This window comes from Desmodus rotundus, chromosome 12 (assembly GCF_022682495.2).
Source record: "Desmodus rotundus isolate HL8 chromosome 12, HLdesRot8A.1, whole genome shotgun sequence".
NCBI lineage: Eukaryota > Metazoa > Chordata > Mammalia > Chiroptera > Phyllostomidae > Desmodus > Desmodus rotundus.
In genome coordinates this window covers 43,195,131-43,213,177 of record NC_071398.1, presented here as the reverse complement: position 1 = coordinate 43,213,177, position 18,047 = coordinate 43,195,131, and the positions used below count along the sequence as shown (strand labels likewise).

Here is an 18,047-nt window from a genome sequence, read left to right as displayed (position 1 = left end):
GCTACTGGGCGAGTGTGGGCGGACAACTGGTCCGCCTGGCTGCGAGCCTCCGAGAAGTGTGCCAGCGCTTTTGAACTATGGGGGACCCGCAGCAGGACCCTGAGCCGCCTTACCAGCAGTCCGCCAGGCAGAGGAGTTCCCAGGTCTCCGACCGGGGGTACAGTCGGGAGCACTCTCTGTCCCAGGCCACGGTCCCCCAGGAGGTGCAGCAGCTGGCGTTTGACACCCAGATGCTGGGCGGCAGTACGGAGATGCCAGGGGGCCAGGCCGCCCTCCAAGGGTGGGCGCAAGGGGCCGGCCTGAGCCAGTATGACAACTCGGCGGCGTCCCAGGGTGGCATGCAGTACCCGGCCGTGAGTGCAGGCTTTCCCTCGGACTTCCAGCGCCACACTTACCAGGACGAAGGCAGGGTCCAGGCCACCCAAAATGTCAACTTCATGCTGCAGCAGCTACAGCGGGGCCAAGGCAACCTCTTGCAGCAACTGGAGTCATCCTACCAGGATCCGAGGCCAGACTTCCTGGGCCAGTTCAACTCGTACCAGAGAGAAGACCCGCAGTTTGGCCAAGGCACCCAGCACGGGCCCTACACGAGGGATGACCCCGCCCTCCAACTCTCGTCCTCTGAGCTGGGCTTCATGCCCTTCGATATGGAGGTGCCCGAGCCGGAGCCCCGGGAGTTGGCCGTGCAAAACGCCAAGGCCTACCTGCAGCAGACCAGCGTCAGCTGCGACCTCAGCCTGTGAGAGGGGGCTCCGGAGTGGGAGAGGGGCGGGACCCAGGCAGGATGGTCCCAGCCAAGACCCTGCCTCAAGTTCCACGGGGCTGGCATTCAGGGAGAACCAGCAGCTGCTCTAGAGCTGTCTGACTCAGACTGGCAGTCAGAACAAATGCTAACAATAGCTAAAAAGTACAACGACATTGACTTAGCAGACATCCGTGCCGGCCCTTCACACGCTAACCTCGCTCTCACAGCTGAGATTCGCACACCTGCTATCCCTGTTTTACAGTGGAGGAAACTGAGACCCAGAAATTAGGTCCCACACCCAAGATACTAACACAGCGACGGTGTGGCAGAGCCAGGGTTCCAGCACGGGTGGCTTGGCTCACATGGCCCTGTTAGCCACCACACTGGTGGCTTGAGGAAGGTATGTGCCCAGGCCACTTAGCTGCAGGTGTCCTACACCTCGTGGCCTGCCCTTCACGTTCCAGTGGGAGAATGGACAATAAATATGATAAGCGATAAGGTGATAAGAACTAAGATGAAAACATAAGGCAGGGCAAGGAGTATAGGGAGAGCATGTTTAATAACATGAGGTCAGGGAAGGCCTCTCTGAGGAAGTGACACAGTCAGTGACCTGAGGACAGTGAGGGAGAGCACCTTGCAGGTGTCTGGAGGAAGTGTGGACCAGGGATAGGACACAGTAAGTCTGAAGGCTTTAGGGCTCACTGTGTTTGAGGAACAGGGAGGAAGCTGGTATGACAAGAACCAAGGGAAGGGGAGCGGGAGTGGAAGGAGATGAGGGTGGAGGCCTTGCTAACACACAAAGCTGACCCATCCCTCCCATGTGCAGAGCCCGTCATGGTTCCCCAGTGCCCTCAGAGGAAGGCCCGTGCTCCTCACAACAGCCTTCAAGGCCCTGTATAATTCAGCCTCTGCCTGCTCTCCAAATTTCGTCTCCTAGAATCAAGTCAAAATTGACCACTACCACTTACTTCTTCAACAGTTCCTAGCCCTCTAGAGCTTCAGGTCCCCTTATTGAAAAGCCCTGGCCAAATTCTGACCTGTCCTTACCCTTCCCAATTCAGTGATGGCCCCCCACCCCCCAACCCCAAGACTTGCCAAAGGGTTTCCACACCACGGTTAGGTGCTTTGAAGTCAGACCAACCTAGTTTTAAATCACAGCTGTGCTACCAACTACTGTGTGACCTCATGACCTCAACTTTTCTAAACCTTAAGTTTTCTTATCTGGAGAGAGGGGATTATAATTGTTCTTCAGATATATGACTGGTGAGAATTCAAATTTGCTCTCAAGTGCCCAACATAGTGCCTGACTTGGCAAATGGAAACCACTACCATACTGTTATCACTCCAGCCTCCTCTCCAACCATGACCCCTCTCCCTCCCTCCTGCAGCCTCCCTGACTTCCTTAGTGTTCCCCCCATGTGCCAGGCACACCCTCAGCTCAAGGCCTTTGTGCGTCCTTCCCAATCATATCTGCATACCTTGACCGCGTGGCTTCTTCCTTTTCAATACTTTTTCATGTCACATTGCGTTGGCTGAGACCTCCAGTGCAATATTTAATAGAAGTGGAAGCAGGCGTCCGCAACCCCAATCTCATGGTGGAAAATAGTCCTTTGCCATTACGCTTGGTGTGTGCTATAGGTTACTTGTGGCTACCCTTTATCAGGTTGTTTAAAAATTGCCTTCTACTCCTAGTTTTCTAGGCTTTTAAAAATCATGACTGAGTGCTGACTTTTATCAAACAATTTCTCGGCACCTATTGAAGTGATCTGACATGTGTCCCCTTTGACACTCTGACACGAAGAATCACAGGTTTTTTTCTCTTTTTCTATTGTCAGTCCAGCCTCGCATCCCTGCCTTAGCCCAGGTTTGTCATGGCGTGTCTTCCTTTCGAGCAATAGCTGGATGCCATTTGCTAATATTCTCCTTAGGATTTCAGCACCTATAATTCTGAATGAGATCGGCATGGAATTATTATTTTCCTTTCCCCTCGTTTCCTCGAGTTTTGGTATCAAGATTGTCATAGACTCAGGGTCTGTGCTCCTTCTGTTCCCTCTGACTGAAACAGCACCCCCCCAACATCTGCATGGTTTTCCCCTCATTTCATTCCGATCTCAGCTTCTATGTTACCTTGGCGAGGCCTTCCTGGCCTCCCTATTGAAAATCACCAGCCGTCACCTATCCCTGACATCCCAGCCCCCACGCCCTGCTTTGCCGCCTCTACAGAAGTTACCACTCCCTGGCACTCTGTATACCTTGCATATGTGGTGAATGTCCGTCTCCACCACCAGAACGTTAGCTCCACCAGGGCAGAGGCCTTGTCTCTTCTCTCTTGCGTCCTCAGCGCCAGGCCAGGCCCAGGCCCGCAGCAGTGGGCTGAATGAGTGCTGTCCCCCACCTCCCACTCCCTCGGGAGGCAGGTACGAGCACCTGGTGAACCTGCTGACCAAAATCCTGAACCAGCGTCCCCAGGACCCCTTGTCTATCCTGGAATCACTGAATCGCACGGCACAGATGGAGTGGTTCCACCCCAAGCTGGACACGCTGCGGGATGACCCGGAGATGCAGCCCACCTACGAGATGGCTGAGAAGCAGAAGACACTGTTCGTGCGGGGCGGCAGCGGTGAGGGCGAGCAGGAGATAGAGGAGGAGACGGTGAGTGAGCCGGGGGGTCAGGCACAGGGGTGGGGGGCAGTGAGTGGTAGCCCGGACTTAGGCACAGCCGGTGCTGAGTCCTGGAAGTGAGGGAGCGGAGGGCGCAGCCCGGAAACACAGAGCATGTCAGTCTAGTCTGTGTGTGCAGCGTAGGGGTCCGGGACCCTGTCACAGGGGACCTCCAATGCCAGGCTAGGAGTTGTGGGCTTTCTCCTGAGGCCACTGGAGCGCCATGGAAGGGCTGGAAGCAGAGGAGAGGCTGGGAGGTCAGCTCTGCGCTTTAGAAAGCGGACTCCAGTCCTGGCTGGCATGGCTCAGTGGTTGAGCACTGGCCTGCAAACCAAAGGGTCCCTGGGTGGATTCCCAGGTGGAAGACGGACGTGGAGGTGGAGGCTGATGTCTCCCACCATCCATTACTCCAAAAATAACTCTGTACACGTTTTCTGGGAAACACTGCCTCCAGGAGTCTCTCACAACTGAACTGCCCCTTACCCCCCGAACTCAATTTCCCCTTCTGTAAGTCGAGACCTTCGAAGAACTCTTCCACCCGTGACTCTGTGACTTGTTAACATTCTGCTAGTTTCCAGAATTGGACGACTGCCTAAAATTTGGCTGAAATATTCTTTCACTCGTTCAAGAAACAAGGACTCTCTGTTTACAATAATTCTGACACCTCTTACGCTCCCCAAGTTCTTTCAGCCCTGAAGCGACCCTGCAAGGCAAGCGCTACCTGTTATTCTTATTCGTAGAGGAAAGGCTGAAGCTCAGAGGGCCGGAAGCTAGGGAGGGCTGGAGACAGGGAGGCAGGATCTTGACCTCCAAAGCCCTTGTAACATCTGCCCGATGGGCAGACGCCTTGGTCTGTGCTCGCTCTTGTGTTTCTGAGATTCTAGGATCCTGGCGACAGTGGGGTGGCTTGGGGTGGCTTGGTGAGAGAATGCAGGAACTGACAGTCTGACAAAGCAATGAGCGCAGGTGTGAATAGAGGAATATAGGTTTCAGGCATGAAGGAGTTTTATCTGAGAATGTGGTTTTAATTTTCCAGATCAACAGTCTTTCCTGGGGAGGCCCCACCTCCTTAGAACTGCACCCTTCCTCCCCCATACCCCAGGTTGCACCCCATCTAAAGCAAGTCCCGAAGGCCCTGCCTCCTCAGAATGCTTTGCCCCTAGAGGCTCCACCCCCTTAGGACTCCAGGTCTCAAGCTCCGCCTCATTGAACCCGCCCCCTCAGAACTTGGAGTGGATTTGTTTTTAGAGAGAGGGGAAGAAAGGGAGAAAGAGGGAGAGAGGGAGAGAACCATCGATGTGCGAGAGAGAAACTACGTCCATTGGTTGCCTCTTACAGGCCCCCTACTGGGGACCTGGCCTGCAACCCAGGCACTTGCCCTGACTGGGAATCAAACCAGCGACCCTTAGGCTCACAGGCTGGCACTCAATCCAGTGAGCCACACCAGCCGCCACACCAGCCAGGGTTGGAGCTGGAGTTCTTAATGTGAGGTCTGCAGGACAAAACTGTGGAAGTCTGTGGTCTGCACAAGAGACTCAAAGAAATCAGTGACGCAGCATCTTATATTTTTCTGTCTGATGGGAGAAAGAAGTGCCCGTGTTCTCTCATGTTCTGTTTCTTCCAAATGGCTAGCCATGACGCCCCCTTGCTTAGAAATGCCACCTCTCCCATTGAGTTATGCCTGTGCAGGGCACCATTTCTGTATTCTGTAATCTGTGCCCTCGTTTATAATTTTAAACTGACTTTAGTATTATGATGTCGTGGTCCAAACGCCAATACCCTACTATACTCGTTGGACAGTGCAGGCCCCTTTAAGGCAGCAAATAGATGATGTCGCGGAAATGGAGACAAGTGGCTTAGACAAGCTAGAACTTTCTCTCACACCTGATAGGTTGCGAGCAGTCGAGGGCTGGCAACGTGGCTCCCGCAGAGGACGCTGAGGGCTGTCTTCTCCCCTTCCCCCCTTTCCTACCTGAGAGAGGAGGTTTTTGGTGGGGGGCAGGGGGGAGCATCAGAGGCTGATCTGTCATTGGTGGGCAGTTGTCCACTCTTGCTCCAACCACCGATGGCCAGGAGGGCAGGCTGAGGTCATTTAAACATGGTCAGTGAGGCCACTCCATTGCCACGTGGATGGGAGTTCCCAGGAGGAGGGTGACAGCCATTGGCCTGGGGGCCAGGCACGTGCCCCCCGAGTTTCCTGCGCTCATCCCCTCATCTTCCCTCCTGGCTGCAAGACGGTGTGTTGGGATTACATTTTGACTCTGCACCCCCCCACCCCGAGTGGCTGATGTGAACGTCAGCTAGACAAACGAGCTTCTGTGCTCTGTTTAAGATTGAGGGAAACTGTTGGAATCACTTTCAAAATAACCATTCTCGCCCCGACTGGTTTGGCTCAGTGGGTTGGGCACTGTCCTGTGAACCGAAAGATCACCAGTTCGATTCCCAGTTAGGAACATGAGAGAGGCAACCGATGTTTTCTCATGCATCGATGTTTCTCTCCCACTCTTTCTCCCTCCATTCCCCTCCCTCTAAAAATAAATAAGTAAAATCTTTAAAAAAACTAAATAAGCATTCCCCTACTCTAGAGTTTTAGTCAGGGTGTGCCATGTGGAGCTGAGATAACAAACAGCCCAACAATCTCAGCCGCTTCACACCACACAGTTTGGTTCTCACTCGCACTGCCTGCCCATCCAGGGGGGCGAGAGGACTTTGCTCATCAGCCTCTCGAGAACCCAGGGTGGTGGGGGTTCAGCTGTGACACAGTTGCAGAGGAGAAAAAGGAGGGCCTAACAAACCCCATGTAGGTTCTTAGGGCTTCTGCCTAGGTGAGACACGTGTCCCTCTCCCTGCCGTTTCAAATGGTCAGAGCAGGTGTCCTGGCCACAGCTGCACTCAGTGGGGGTGGGAACATGTAATCCTTTGGGAAGGGACTTGCAACCTCTGTGAACAATAGTATCCCTAGCAGGCACAGGAAGAGGAACAAACTGTCCGCTTTAACTCTGCGTTCACAAAGGGCGCTTTCTTCAACGTGCTAGTGCAGTACACAACTTTAGGGAAAACCGCAGGGTGTTTGTTGTTTTACATCAGTTGCTACAATTTCAACACCATCGTTCTTTTTCACACTAACTCTCTGTTATGGGTTGAACTGGGTCCCCCTCAAACTCCCATGTTGACGCCCCAGCCCCCAGTCCTTCAGCCTGTGAAGGGAAGTAGGACCACTGCAGACGTCATCCGTCATGCCGAGTCCTGCTGCAGCAGGGTGGGCCCCCAATCCAGTGCGAAGGGTGGCCTTCTAAAAGCCTGGCTTGGGCTGCAGACACAGGCACGCACACACGCAGAAAACACCAGGCGAGCATGGAAGGAGAGACCGAAGCAACAGCGCTACAAACCAAGGGGTGCCAAAGGTTGCCAGCAAACCACCAGGAACCGGGAGGGAGGCAGGCAGGAGGCAGATTCTCCCAGCCCTGGGAAGGAACCTACGCTGCCACCCACGGCATGCTCTCCCCTTCTGGCCTCCGGCGCTGTGTACCGCTGCCTTGAGGGTACTGGGTTACAGCAGCCACCTTTCTGTAATTTGCATCACAGTTCAGTGCATCTGAAAGGAGAGACACATAGTCCTTCGTGTGCCTAGCAAGCGTTAACAATTAAATATATTAGCTCTGGCATTTTCGCCACCTTCGAGAAAATTGGCCAATGAGTCGACGACCATGTAAAGGAGCTGAAGGAAATGTGTTCACTTTCAACTTGTTCTTTTAAAGGTTTTATTTATTTATTTTCAGAGAGAGGGAAAGACAGGACAAAAGGGAGAGAAACATCGATGTGCATGAGATACGTTGATCGGTTGTCTGTCGGTTGCGAGCCCCCAACTGGAAACCCAGGCACGCGCCTGACCTGGAATAGAACCAGCACCCTTTCGGTTCCCAGTCTGGCACTCGATCCCCTGGGCCATACCAGCCAGGGCACCTTGAACGTTTTATTACCTTGAGCTTTCAAACGCTTGGTGGGGATCACTGTACTTTCCAGAAGCTGTCCACAGTCCTTAAATGAGAAACTTACCTCTTCATTCGGATGCTTTCCTTTTGATGTTAAGTGGGGCTTGTATGTCTTCGTTATCTGTGTATTTGTTTATCTGAATCTTCACCCAAGGACGTGCCTATTGACTTTAGAGAGAGGGGAAGGGAGGGGGAGAGAGAGGGAGAGAAACAACCATGTGAGAGAGAAACACCGATCCGTTGCCTCTTGTACACGCCCTGACTGGGGACTGAACCCGCAACCTAGGTATGTGCCTGACTGGGAATTGAACCCACAACATTTCGGTTTATGGGATGACGCTCTGAGCAACTGAGTCACACCGGCCAAAGCTATATGTTTTCTTGAACCACAAGTAAGCCTCTTCCCCTGAGCTAAGTTGAGAGAGCTGAATGGGTGTATGAGCCAAAACTATTTGACTTGCGGTGATAGACGTCTACAAGAGCCTGCTAAAATAAGAGGGAGGGGTGGGGTTTATCCTAAAGATAATAAGGCACCTCCCTCATTAGAATCGGGGCACCTACCTGAGCTGGGCCATGGGCATAGCTGGACCCAAGCTCACCAGCTCTGATCCCGAGTTTCTGTGTTTCTCTCTGTAAACTGGCCTCCACCGTCTCTCCGTGCGGAGGGTCAGCCGCTGCACATCCCCCTGTTTCTCTTCCAGACACATGGAGACGTTGGCCCCTCGCTTAGCTCCCCATTGCTGCTGGAATGAATCACCACAAACTTTGTGGCTAAAGACAACTTTTGTGGGGGCTTCGGGAGGGAAGTTGAGACAGATGAGAGACAGACAGACAGAAACGTCAATTTGTTGCCCTGCCTACCTCTGCATTCATTGGTAGCTTCTTGCACGCGCCGTGACCCCCGGGAATCGAACCCACAACCTCAGCGTATGGGGACAATGCTGTAACCAACTCATCTACCCGGTCAGGGCAGACACCTTGATGTGTTATCATCTTGCAGTTCTGGAGGTCAGAAGCTGAAACCAGGTTTCACTGGGCTAAAACCAAGGTGAAGGCAAGGGCTGCCTTGCTAACGGAGGCTCAGGGAAGAATCTGTTTCCTGGACCTGTCCGATTTCAATGGCTGCCTGCATCCCTTCCTTGTCCATCACCAGAGCCGGCATGGCAGCCTCTCAGGTCTCCCTCCCACTCCGACCCCGGCTTCCGCCATCGCGTCCTCTCTGACTGGCCTGCCTGCGGTTTCCTCGGGCCAGCCTGTAACCCGGGACACTCTCCCCACCTGCAGGTCCTCCATGTCATCACACATGCAAGTCCCTTTGCCATCTAAGGTCACACGTTCACAGGTCCCAGGACTAGGACAGGGCCTCTTTTGGGAGGTCACTATTCCGCCTGGCACACCCCCTTTCTCTCCATCCTGAGTTCAGATTCGGGCGAGGGGCAGGTGTTTCCCTGGCCCTGACCAGATGGCCGAGGCCACGGGCAGGTCGAGCTGACCTCAGGAGGAAGGGCCTCATCAATTTCTTCTCCGACATACGTCAGTGCCTGCACTAGCCTGGGGCCGGCACCCCCTGGATTTTTTAAATTTAAATTTTACTTTTTAATGTTAGAGAGAGGGGAAGGGAGGGAAGAAGGGTAGGGAGAGAAATATCGATTGGCTGCCTTCCATACGCATCTCAGCTGGGGACCGAACTTGTAACCCAGGCATATGTGCCCTGACTGGGAATCAAACCAGCGACCTTTCAGTTTGCGGGACAATGCCCAACCAACTGAGCCACCCCGGCCAGGGCACCTGCTGGATTTCTGGGCCCTGGCCCAGTGGCTCAGTTGGTTAGAGCTTAGTCCCTATACGCCAAGGTTGCAGGTTCAAACCCAGGTCAGGACACATATAAGAATCAATCAATGAATGCATAGATAGGTGGAACAACAAATCAGTCTCTCTCTCTCGGACTTCATGAACAAAGCAGACAGTGAAAAAGGAGGCAGTGAGGGCAGGACTTATCGTCACCATCCCCAACATCACTAATTCCTGAGTTCAAGCCTGCCTCTTCCCTTAATTTGCCGTGTGATTTGGGGTATCTCTTAAGAGTGCATTTGGTTGCAAGCAACCAAAAGCATGACTAGAAGTGGGGAGGTAAGATAGCTTAGTGATGCCTTTGGGGACCAGGCAGTTTCCACCTTTCAGCTCCATCACCATTAGTGTGTAAGATGTGTTGCCTCATGATCCCAAGATAGCTGCCTAGCTCCAGATCTCACATCCCACTCCAGGCAGGAACATGGGGAAAGGATGCAGAAACAAAGGATTTTCTCTTAGTGTGATTTTGCCTTTTCTTTGCCATCAAGTGGCATCCTCCCCAAGGACTTGTCCTGCTTCCAACGGCCAGAAGGGTCACAGGAGCAGCTGGGTTCCCCAGTAGCTTAGCTCTCTGGACTCTAGAAGAGTTAGGCTAGGGAGCAGGGCTTCAGCCTTCCTCCCTCTGCCCCCCGCCCACCCTCCGCAGTTGGAGACAGCCGTGCCCAACGTCATGGAGTCAGCCTTCTACTTCGAACAGGCCGGCGTGGGCCTGAGCTCGGACGAGAGTTTCCGCATCTTCCTGGCCCTGAAGCAGCTGGTGGACCAGCAGCCCATCCACACCTGCCGCTTCTGGGGCAAAGTCCTGGGGCTCAGCCGCAGCTACCTGGTGGCGGAGGTGGAGTTCCGGGAGGGCGAGGAGGAGGTGGAGGAGGAGGAGATGGTGGAGGAGCTGACCGAGGGCGAGGTCACGGACATGCACGGCGAGGAGGAGGGCGAGGAGGATGAGGAGAAGGTCGCTGACTTCATCCCCAAGCGGATGTGGAAGCCCCCGCCCGTCATCCCCAAGGAGGAGAGCCGCTTGGGTGCCAACAAGTACCTGTACTTCGTGTGCAACGAGCCGGGCCGGCCGTGGACGAGGCTGCCGCACGTCACCCCCGCCCAGATCGTGCAGGCCCGCAAGATCAAGAAGTTCTTCACCGGCCACCTGGACGCGCCGGTGGTCAGCTACCCGCCCTTCCCCGGCAACGAGGCCAACTACCTGCGCGCGCAGATCGCGCGCATCTCGGCCGCCACGCACATCAGCCCCCTGGGCTTCTACCAGTTCGGCGAGGAGGAGGGCGATGAGGAGGAGGAGGGCGGCGCGGGGCGCGACTCGTTTGAGGAGAACCCCGACTTTGACGGCATCCCGGTGCTCGAGCTGGTGGACTCCATGGCCAACTGGGTGCACCACACGCAGCACATCCTCCCGCAGGTGAGGACGGGGACCCCAGCCCCACGGGCCTCAGAACCAGGTGGCTCAGGTGTGACTCCCCGGCAATATCAAGTATGTGCTGTCTGCTAGCCACTGTGCTTGACATTCATTCGTTCCTTCACTCGTTCATCCATCCATTCACTCATTCACCCATTCCTCATTCATTCATTCGTTCAGTCATTCATTCCTCGTTCATTCACTCACTCATTCATCCATTCAAAGATGTCGGTTGACAGTCCCTTGTCAGAATCCCCTGGGCCTGATGCGTCCTGGAATTCTGAGTTTTTCCCATTTAAAAAATGTAACAGCGCATATCCCGTGTCTTGAGCGCAGGGCAGGGCTGGGGCTGCGGCCCGCACTCAGAGGCACAGTCATTATTTCCGCAGCAGCACTGCGCAGCCTCCTGTCATTCAGATCAGGGCAAACGGGGTTCAGGGGCTGCCCAATGGCAGCTCCACAGGACAGAGATTGGTGGCCTCTTTCCTCAAGGATGTGTCCCCAGTGCCTGGAGCAGTGCCTGTATGTAGTAGGTGCTCATTAAATGTCTGAGGAATGAATGAATGGATGCGCAGACGGGGGCCACACAGCCCGCAGGAGACAGGAGTCCCCACCTCAATGCAGCAGCTCTCTCAGTCCGTCCTCTGCCCTGACCTGTGTGACTACCCCGGTCCTCCTGGGCCCATAACCTGGGTCCCTAAGGAGAATCCCAGCGTCCTGCCTGGTCCTTCACCTCTTCCCAGGGTACGGGCTGGCCTCTGTCCCCCCGGGGATGCTGCCTGACCTTCCCCCCACCTCCAGGGCCGCTGCACTTGGGTGAACCCTTTGCAGAAGAAGGAGGAGGAGGAGGAGCTGGGGGAGGAGGAAGAGAAGGCCGATGAGGGGCTGGAGGAGGTGGAGCAGGAGATTGGGCCCCCGCTGCTGACGCCGCTCTCGGAAGATGCAGGTACTGGTCCTCCTCACCTGGTACCACCAGCCTGGAAGGGGGCTTGGGGGCGGGGAGGAGCAACGAGAAAGAGAGGACAGTGACATGGCGAGGTCGTCTCTCTGAGTCTCTCTCTCACCTATGAAACGGTCATGATGACAGTGCCTCCTCGTGGGGCTACGGGAAAGTGTCCACCCTGTGAGCTGCGTCTCACTCATGGCGGTGCCCGCCTGGTGGGAGCACTCTTCTTTTATTTTAAGAGAGAGAGAGATAGGTATGGAAGGCGTGGGGAGAGAGAGATGTGATTTGTTATTTATGCATTCATTGTTTTATTTTTAAAGATTTTATTTATTTTTAGAGAGGAGAAGGGAGAGAGAAAGAGAGGGAGAGAAACATCAATGTGTGATTGCCTCTCACACACTCCCTACTGGGGACCTGGCCTGCAACCCAGGCATGTGCCCTGACTGGGAATTGAACTGGTGACCCTTTGGTTCGCAGGCTGGTGTTCAATCTGCTGAGCCACACCAACCAGGACTGATTCTTTTTTTTAAGGTTTTATTTATTTCTTTTTAGAGATAGGGGGAGGGAGAGAGAAAGAGGAGAAGAGAAACACTGATGTATGAGATATGTCAATCTCTTGCACACCTCCCATCAGGGACCTGGCCCAAAATCCAGGCACGTGTCCTGACTGGAATCGAACCCGCGACCTTTTGTTTCACAGGCCAGCACTCAATCCACTGAGCCACACCAGCCAGGGCTATTGGTTGATTCTTGTATGTATGTGCCCTGACCAGGGATTGAACCCACAACCCCGGTGTACAGGGACAATGCTCCAACCAACAGAGCCACACGGCCAGGGCAGGATGTGTTCTTTTGAGTCCAGGGTGCGCTTGGGGAAAGAGAGATAGTTAGGAAGGCCTTGCCAGAGAGTCAGGACTTGAGCTGGATTTTGGAAGAAGGGACAAGCACTTCCTGAGGTTGGGACCTCCAGCACCTCCAGCACCTGGAGGAAGCAGGAAGGAGGGGCTGGGAGTGGGCAAGTGGACAGAGCCTGTATTTCGACCCGGATTTCTGTGAGCCCCGTGCCTGTGCCCTGCCCTCTGCCCCCTGGTCCAAACCAATGGCCAGCCGCAGGGAGAATGACAGCGGCTGTCCTGTCTGGGGCCCAGGGCTCACCGCCGCCCTGCGAGGGAGGTGAGATTAGTGTCCCCCTTCCTGGGTGCAGGCACTGAGGCTCAGGCAGGGGCATGGCTTTCTGGGGGCACACAGCGAGAGGGTGGTCCGGAGCCAGGGCCGCTGGTCTCCACAGTTCCCCTCATGCCCCACCCCCCAGTTTCCTTCCTTACCGCTCCCTGCCCTCCAGGGTGCTGGACGGGGCGTGGGGAGCCATCAGGAGAGCCTCTGACCTTCCTGAAGCTCTTCACCCCCCTCCCCCCACAGAAATCTTGCACATGTCACCCTGGACTGCCCGCCTGTCCTGCAGCCTCTGTCCACAGTACTCCGTGGCTATCGTGCGCTCCAATCTCTGGCCGGGGGCCTACGCCTACGCCACTGGCAAGTAGGTCTTCTCCTGGCCCCCCAGCAGAGGGAGCCCCTACAACAGGCAGCAGGAGTAACTCAGCAGGGCGGGCAGAGATTGGGAGGGAAGCCCCCTTCAGGAAGCCCCCAGGGCTGAGCCCCTCACTTTTCCCCCAGGGATTCCACTTGGCCTAAAATGAGAAATCCCACACCAGAATGTAAGCCCCTGAGATAAGAGAATAGGGGATCAGAGAGGGGAAGGAACTGACCCAGGGTAACACAGCATGTTCAGAATTCGAACCTGGCTCTCTGGCACCCTGGCCTTTTGTACTGTATCAGTCACAGAGCAGACAGGACTCAGGAGTCCCCTTTGGGGTGGCCCTGACAGGGGGGAATCTTCTCTGTGAAGGAGCTACTTCCCTAGGCCCCCTGGCCAGGTCTTCCAATTTGAAGGGTCTTCTCTCTGTGGGCCAGAAATCTTCCTCAGCAGGATTCCCCACCAGTTGCCCCAAAAGATTTGCGGGCTGAAGTCACTTTTGCATCTTCCCACCCGAAGCGACACACACTACCAGCCCCTCCGCCCCTCTCACCGAGGCACATCCTGCCTTTCTAATCAACCACTAGAGGGCGCCATCTGCAGCTACAGGGGGGCGCACTTACCAGCTCTGTCCAGCAGATGGCGGGACGATTTCTCATCGATTTTCCTTTTCTATCTCAATGATAAACCTGTTCTGTTTGGCTACAGTGACTCACAGTACAGGCGGGATTTCATGCCAGATTGGTACTTTCACCACATACTTGGCCATTATTTTTTTTCTCCTCCAGAAACAGGGAAAAGGCACACTTGCTTTTGCCAACACCCACCTTCTGGCCACACCCTAATTTGTCAACATCCCTCTGAAAGCAAAGGATCCAAACTGGGAACTCCGCTCACCTGTCCGTCCTCCACCTCCAGCCTACCCATCACCCACCCTCCCATCCACCACCCGATCACTCATCCATCCACGCTTTCCATTTTTCCAAGCTTTTTCCTTTTTTTTCATTATAAAAGACTTGAATGCCAGCCGTATGCTGGGCACCAGGCCCTCTGTTGGATAGGCAGGTTTGGATCCTGCCCTGGGAGCAGGCAGAGGAAGCATAGGCGTTAATTGTAGAACACCTCTTACCACCCCTCACTCCCCCAGATATCCTAAAATGATACCGCTGAGGACAGTGGAGGGACCAAAGACGGCTCATGTCCGTCATGCCTTGAGGGGATCCAGGAAGGATTCCTGAGACGAGCAGCCTTGATCTGAAATCTTCGGGGAAAGAAAGAAGTAGAGGGGAGGGGAATAGGCGGAAGAACATTCTAGACCAGAACTGCTCACACGGTAAGGGTTGGGACGCGCTGGGGCGCCGGCTGAGGCACAGGCTCCCGCTGCATGGTTCTGGGGTGGAGCCCGAGATTCCGCCCTCCTCGTAAACTCAGCCTCCCGATGAGGCTGCTGGTTCCTGGACTGCAAGGACCAGGGTGGGCAGGGGTTGGGGGCTTCCGAGGAAGCCGTGCATTTGAAGGCTCCGCCGAGGAAGGCCTGAAGGACAGCTATTCTCTCGGGACCAGCAAAGTCAAAGCCGACTGCTCCCATTGCAAACTCTCCGTCTCCCTCTGTCCTGCTGTCTCTCTTTCTCTCCTTACTTCTCTCTGCCTCTCGCCCTGTCTCGAAGTCCCCTGCCTAGTCCCCTACTTATTCCTCTTTCCTTTCTAGTTAAAAGTCTGGGGGGAGGCAAACTGGTCAGGACCCCACCCTTTCTGTCATTGTTTACTATCAGTCTCCTCCCTCTAGCACGGGTGTGCAAACTTTCTTTAAAAATATATTTTTATTTATTTATTTATTTTAAAGAGATGGGAAGGAGAAAGAGGGAAACACAATGTGCAAAGGATACATCAACCAGTTGCCTCTCACGTGCCCCCAAATGGGGACCTGGCCCTCAACCCAGGCTTGTGCTCTGACTGGGTATTGAACCTGTGATATTTTGGTTCACAGGCCAGCGCTCCATCCACTGAGCCATACCAGCCAGGGCTTCACTGGCTGACACTTTTATGTGGCCTGACCAGGGATCAAGCCTGCAACCTTGGTGTAATGGGATGATGCTCTAACCAACTGAGCTACCCAGCCAGGGCTATTGTTTACATTTAAATGAATTAAAATTAAATAAAATCCACTCCAGCCAACAACAGCAGAATACGTATTCTCCAGTGCACATGGGACATTCTTCAGGATACACCGTATGCTAGGCCATAAAACAAGGCTTAATAAATTTCAAAGGACTGATCTTACAAAAGAAGTTTTCTGACCACAGTGGAATGAAATTATAAATCAGTAACAGAAGGAAATTCACAGACACGTAGAAATTAAGTAACACATGCCTAAATAACCAATGGGTCCAAGAAGAAATCACGAATGGAATTAGAAAAGTAAATAAAATGAGAAATTCAGTGTTTTGGGCACACTAACCATGTTTCAAGTGCCCAGTAGCTACACATGCCGTTGGACAGTGCAGCTCTGAACACGGCCTGGCACTTAGTAGGTGCACAGTAAGTACTACAGGAACAGGTGAGCAGATCACCCTGCCGGGCACAGTTCACCCCACCACGCGCAACTTTTCCCTCACGCTATGTCTGCGCTGACTCCCACCGTTAGTGAAAGTCGGGGCTGGGGCCTTGGAGGGAGGACTTCCCAGTGTCTCACTGCCCCTCCAGGAAGTTCGAGAACATCTACATCGGCTGGGGCCACAAATACAGTCCGGAGAATTTCAACCCGCCCCTGCCCGCCCCCATTCAGCAAGAGTACCCCAGCGGCCCGGAGATCATGGAGATGAGCGACCCCACAGTGGAGGAGGAGCAGGCCCTCAAGGCTGCCCAGGAGCAGGCCCTGGTAGCTGCAGAGGAAGAGGAGGAGGATGAGGAAGAAGATGAAGATGAGGACCAGGATGACTGAGGCCCCATGTCCCCCTCCCCCGAGCAGGTAGATAGCGGGTTGGTCCTTGTACCTAGTTGTGGGTTGTGTTTTCACTGTTGGTTTGCTTTCTGCCCCTGGAGGGCAGGGGGAGAAAGGGAAGGCGGCTGCTGTAAATAAAATGTTTCCATGGCATTACGGCCCAGTCACTTATTCATTCGCTCACCAGGTTGTTGACACGACCTCCACGTCGGGTCTGTTGAGCTCTGCTAGGAACGCCAACATTGCCCCGCATCGCCTCTCCCTTCTGTTTCACTGATTCACTCATCTGGACATCAGACAACTATTATAATGTCTCCTGTCAGCCCAGCCCGGTGCTGGGGACTCAGAGGTGACCCAGCAGCCTCAGCAGTGCTTTCCCAGGGCTCACACTCCACAGGGGAGACAGACGCAGGCACCCCCAGGCAATGACAACCCAGATGGGATAGCCCAGAGGCCTGACAGAGCCCCTCAACTGATTCTTAAAGGCTCAAGAGCAGACTGGGGATCGGCATTCCAAGCAGAGGGAACAGTGCATGCAAAGACCCAAGGGCAAGAGAGTGTGATGTGCTGGGGAAGTTTCTCAAACCTCGTTTTTATTTTATTTTATTTTATTTTTTAAGATTTTATTTATTTATATTTAGACAGAGGGGAAGGGAGGGAAAAAGAAAGGGAGAGAAACATCAATGTGCAGTTGCCTTCCGCGCGCCCCCTACTGGGGATCTGGCCTGCAATCCAGGCACGTGCCCTGACTGGGAATCGACCCATCCACCCATCCACCCATCGAGTGCAGGCTGGCACTCAATCCACTGAACCACACCAGCCAGGGCTCAAGCCTCATTTTAAAAAAATTTTTAAATTATTTATTGAGAGAAAGTATTCTTTAGCTCAGACATTTATGTTTCATAGTTCAGGAATGCCGGTCAGTGAGAAACTTCCAAGGAATTCACCCCAACGAAATTCTTTACATTCCAAGATCACTTTGTACTCTGCAAGATACCAGCCTTCCTCATGTCCTCAAAATCTTTCATGGAACCCTAATTTCTGTATAAATCTCCCTATGCCGTCTTTCTTGGTCCAACTGCAGGAAACTTCTAGAAAGCTGCAACCCCCAGGGATACAAGCATGGCCCCAACGGTATGAAATCACAGACGCTTGGCCAGAAGGCCACGCATCTGAGGTTTTGTCAAAGAACAGGAAGACATGGTAGGTATAGTCTCCTCAACACCAACGCCCTTCCTGCTGGAGCTCAAACCTCATTTTTTGCGACAAGGTGTGAGTGGTTAGTAGTGAGAGATGAGATTGGAAAGCAGTTGGCAGGAACAGATCACTCAGGGCTTACCTTTGTCCTGAGAGCACTGGGGAGCCACAGGGGAATTTTAGCAGGGGAGGGAGGGCCTGATCATATTTGTGCTTTAGACTTTCCTCTCTGTATGCCAAGTGGAGGGTAGGCAGGAGTCTGGGAGAGCAGAGACAAGCCTGATTCAGGGAGACCCCGAGCAGGGGAGGGGGAGTTTGGACCGTAGCTGTGCAGAGGAAGGACTGGAAAGGAGGACTTCAGGTGACGGAATGCAAGACTTGGGGACAGGAAGCAGGGGGTGAAGGGAAATTGTAGAAATATAGGCAAACATTCAGGTCTGCGGCTTGAGTGGGGGTGGGGGTGGGGCGGGGAATGGCAGTGCTGGCCCTAAGAATGGGACACAGGAGAGGGGTAGGATTTAGAGTAAGACGTCAAGTTCATTGCAGTACTTGTTGATAGTGAGATGCCTCTGGGACATTCTGATGACAAATCCGGGAGGCCCCTGAATAAGCGGGTCTAGGAGGGCCTGTGGTGGGGCAGACTGGCTTCAGCAGAAGTCTGGGGCAGTGGCTATCTTTGGGGACTGTCGGGGTCAGGAGGAGATTTGGGGTTACTGGCAGATCATTAGAACACTGGGGAGGTCGTGGGGATCGGTAGAATTTTGGAATCAGA

General features: G+C 54.0%; 1 protein-coding gene across 1 annotated transcript; it reads left to right on the top strand.

Annotated features, from left to right (window-relative positions):
* Positions 1–179: 179 nt before the first annotated feature.
* RSPH6A (radial spoke head 6 homolog A) lies at positions 180–16,221 on the top strand. Its single transcript, XM_024569414.3, has 6 exons — positions 180–739; positions 3,163–3,397; positions 9,896–10,660; positions 11,459–11,603; positions 13,023–13,140; positions 15,841–16,221. The coding sequence occupies exons 1-6, from the start codon at positions 231–233 to the stop codon at positions 16,076–16,078; spliced, it is 2,010 nt and encodes a 669-aa protein (XP_024425182.3). The 5' UTR covers positions 180–230; the 3' UTR covers positions 16,079–16,221.
* Positions 16,222–18,047: the final 1,826 nt, after the last annotated feature.

What these genes read in the sequence shown, in the direction of transcription:
- RSPH6A (XM_024569414.3), top strand. Translation starts at nt 231, where the DNA reads ATGCTGGGCGGCAGTACGGAGATGCCAGGGGGCCAGGCCGCCCTCCAA. An exon ending in GTCAGCTGCGACCTCAGCCT is followed by an intron (nt 740 to 3,162) that starts GTGAGAGGGGGC and finishes CTCGGGAGGCAG; the next exon opens with GTACGAGCACCTGGTGAACC. An exon ending in GCCGCTCTCGGAAGATGCAG is followed by an intron (nt 11,604 to 13,022) that starts GTACTGGTCCTC and finishes CTCCCCCCACAG; the next exon opens with AAATCTTGCACATGTCACCC.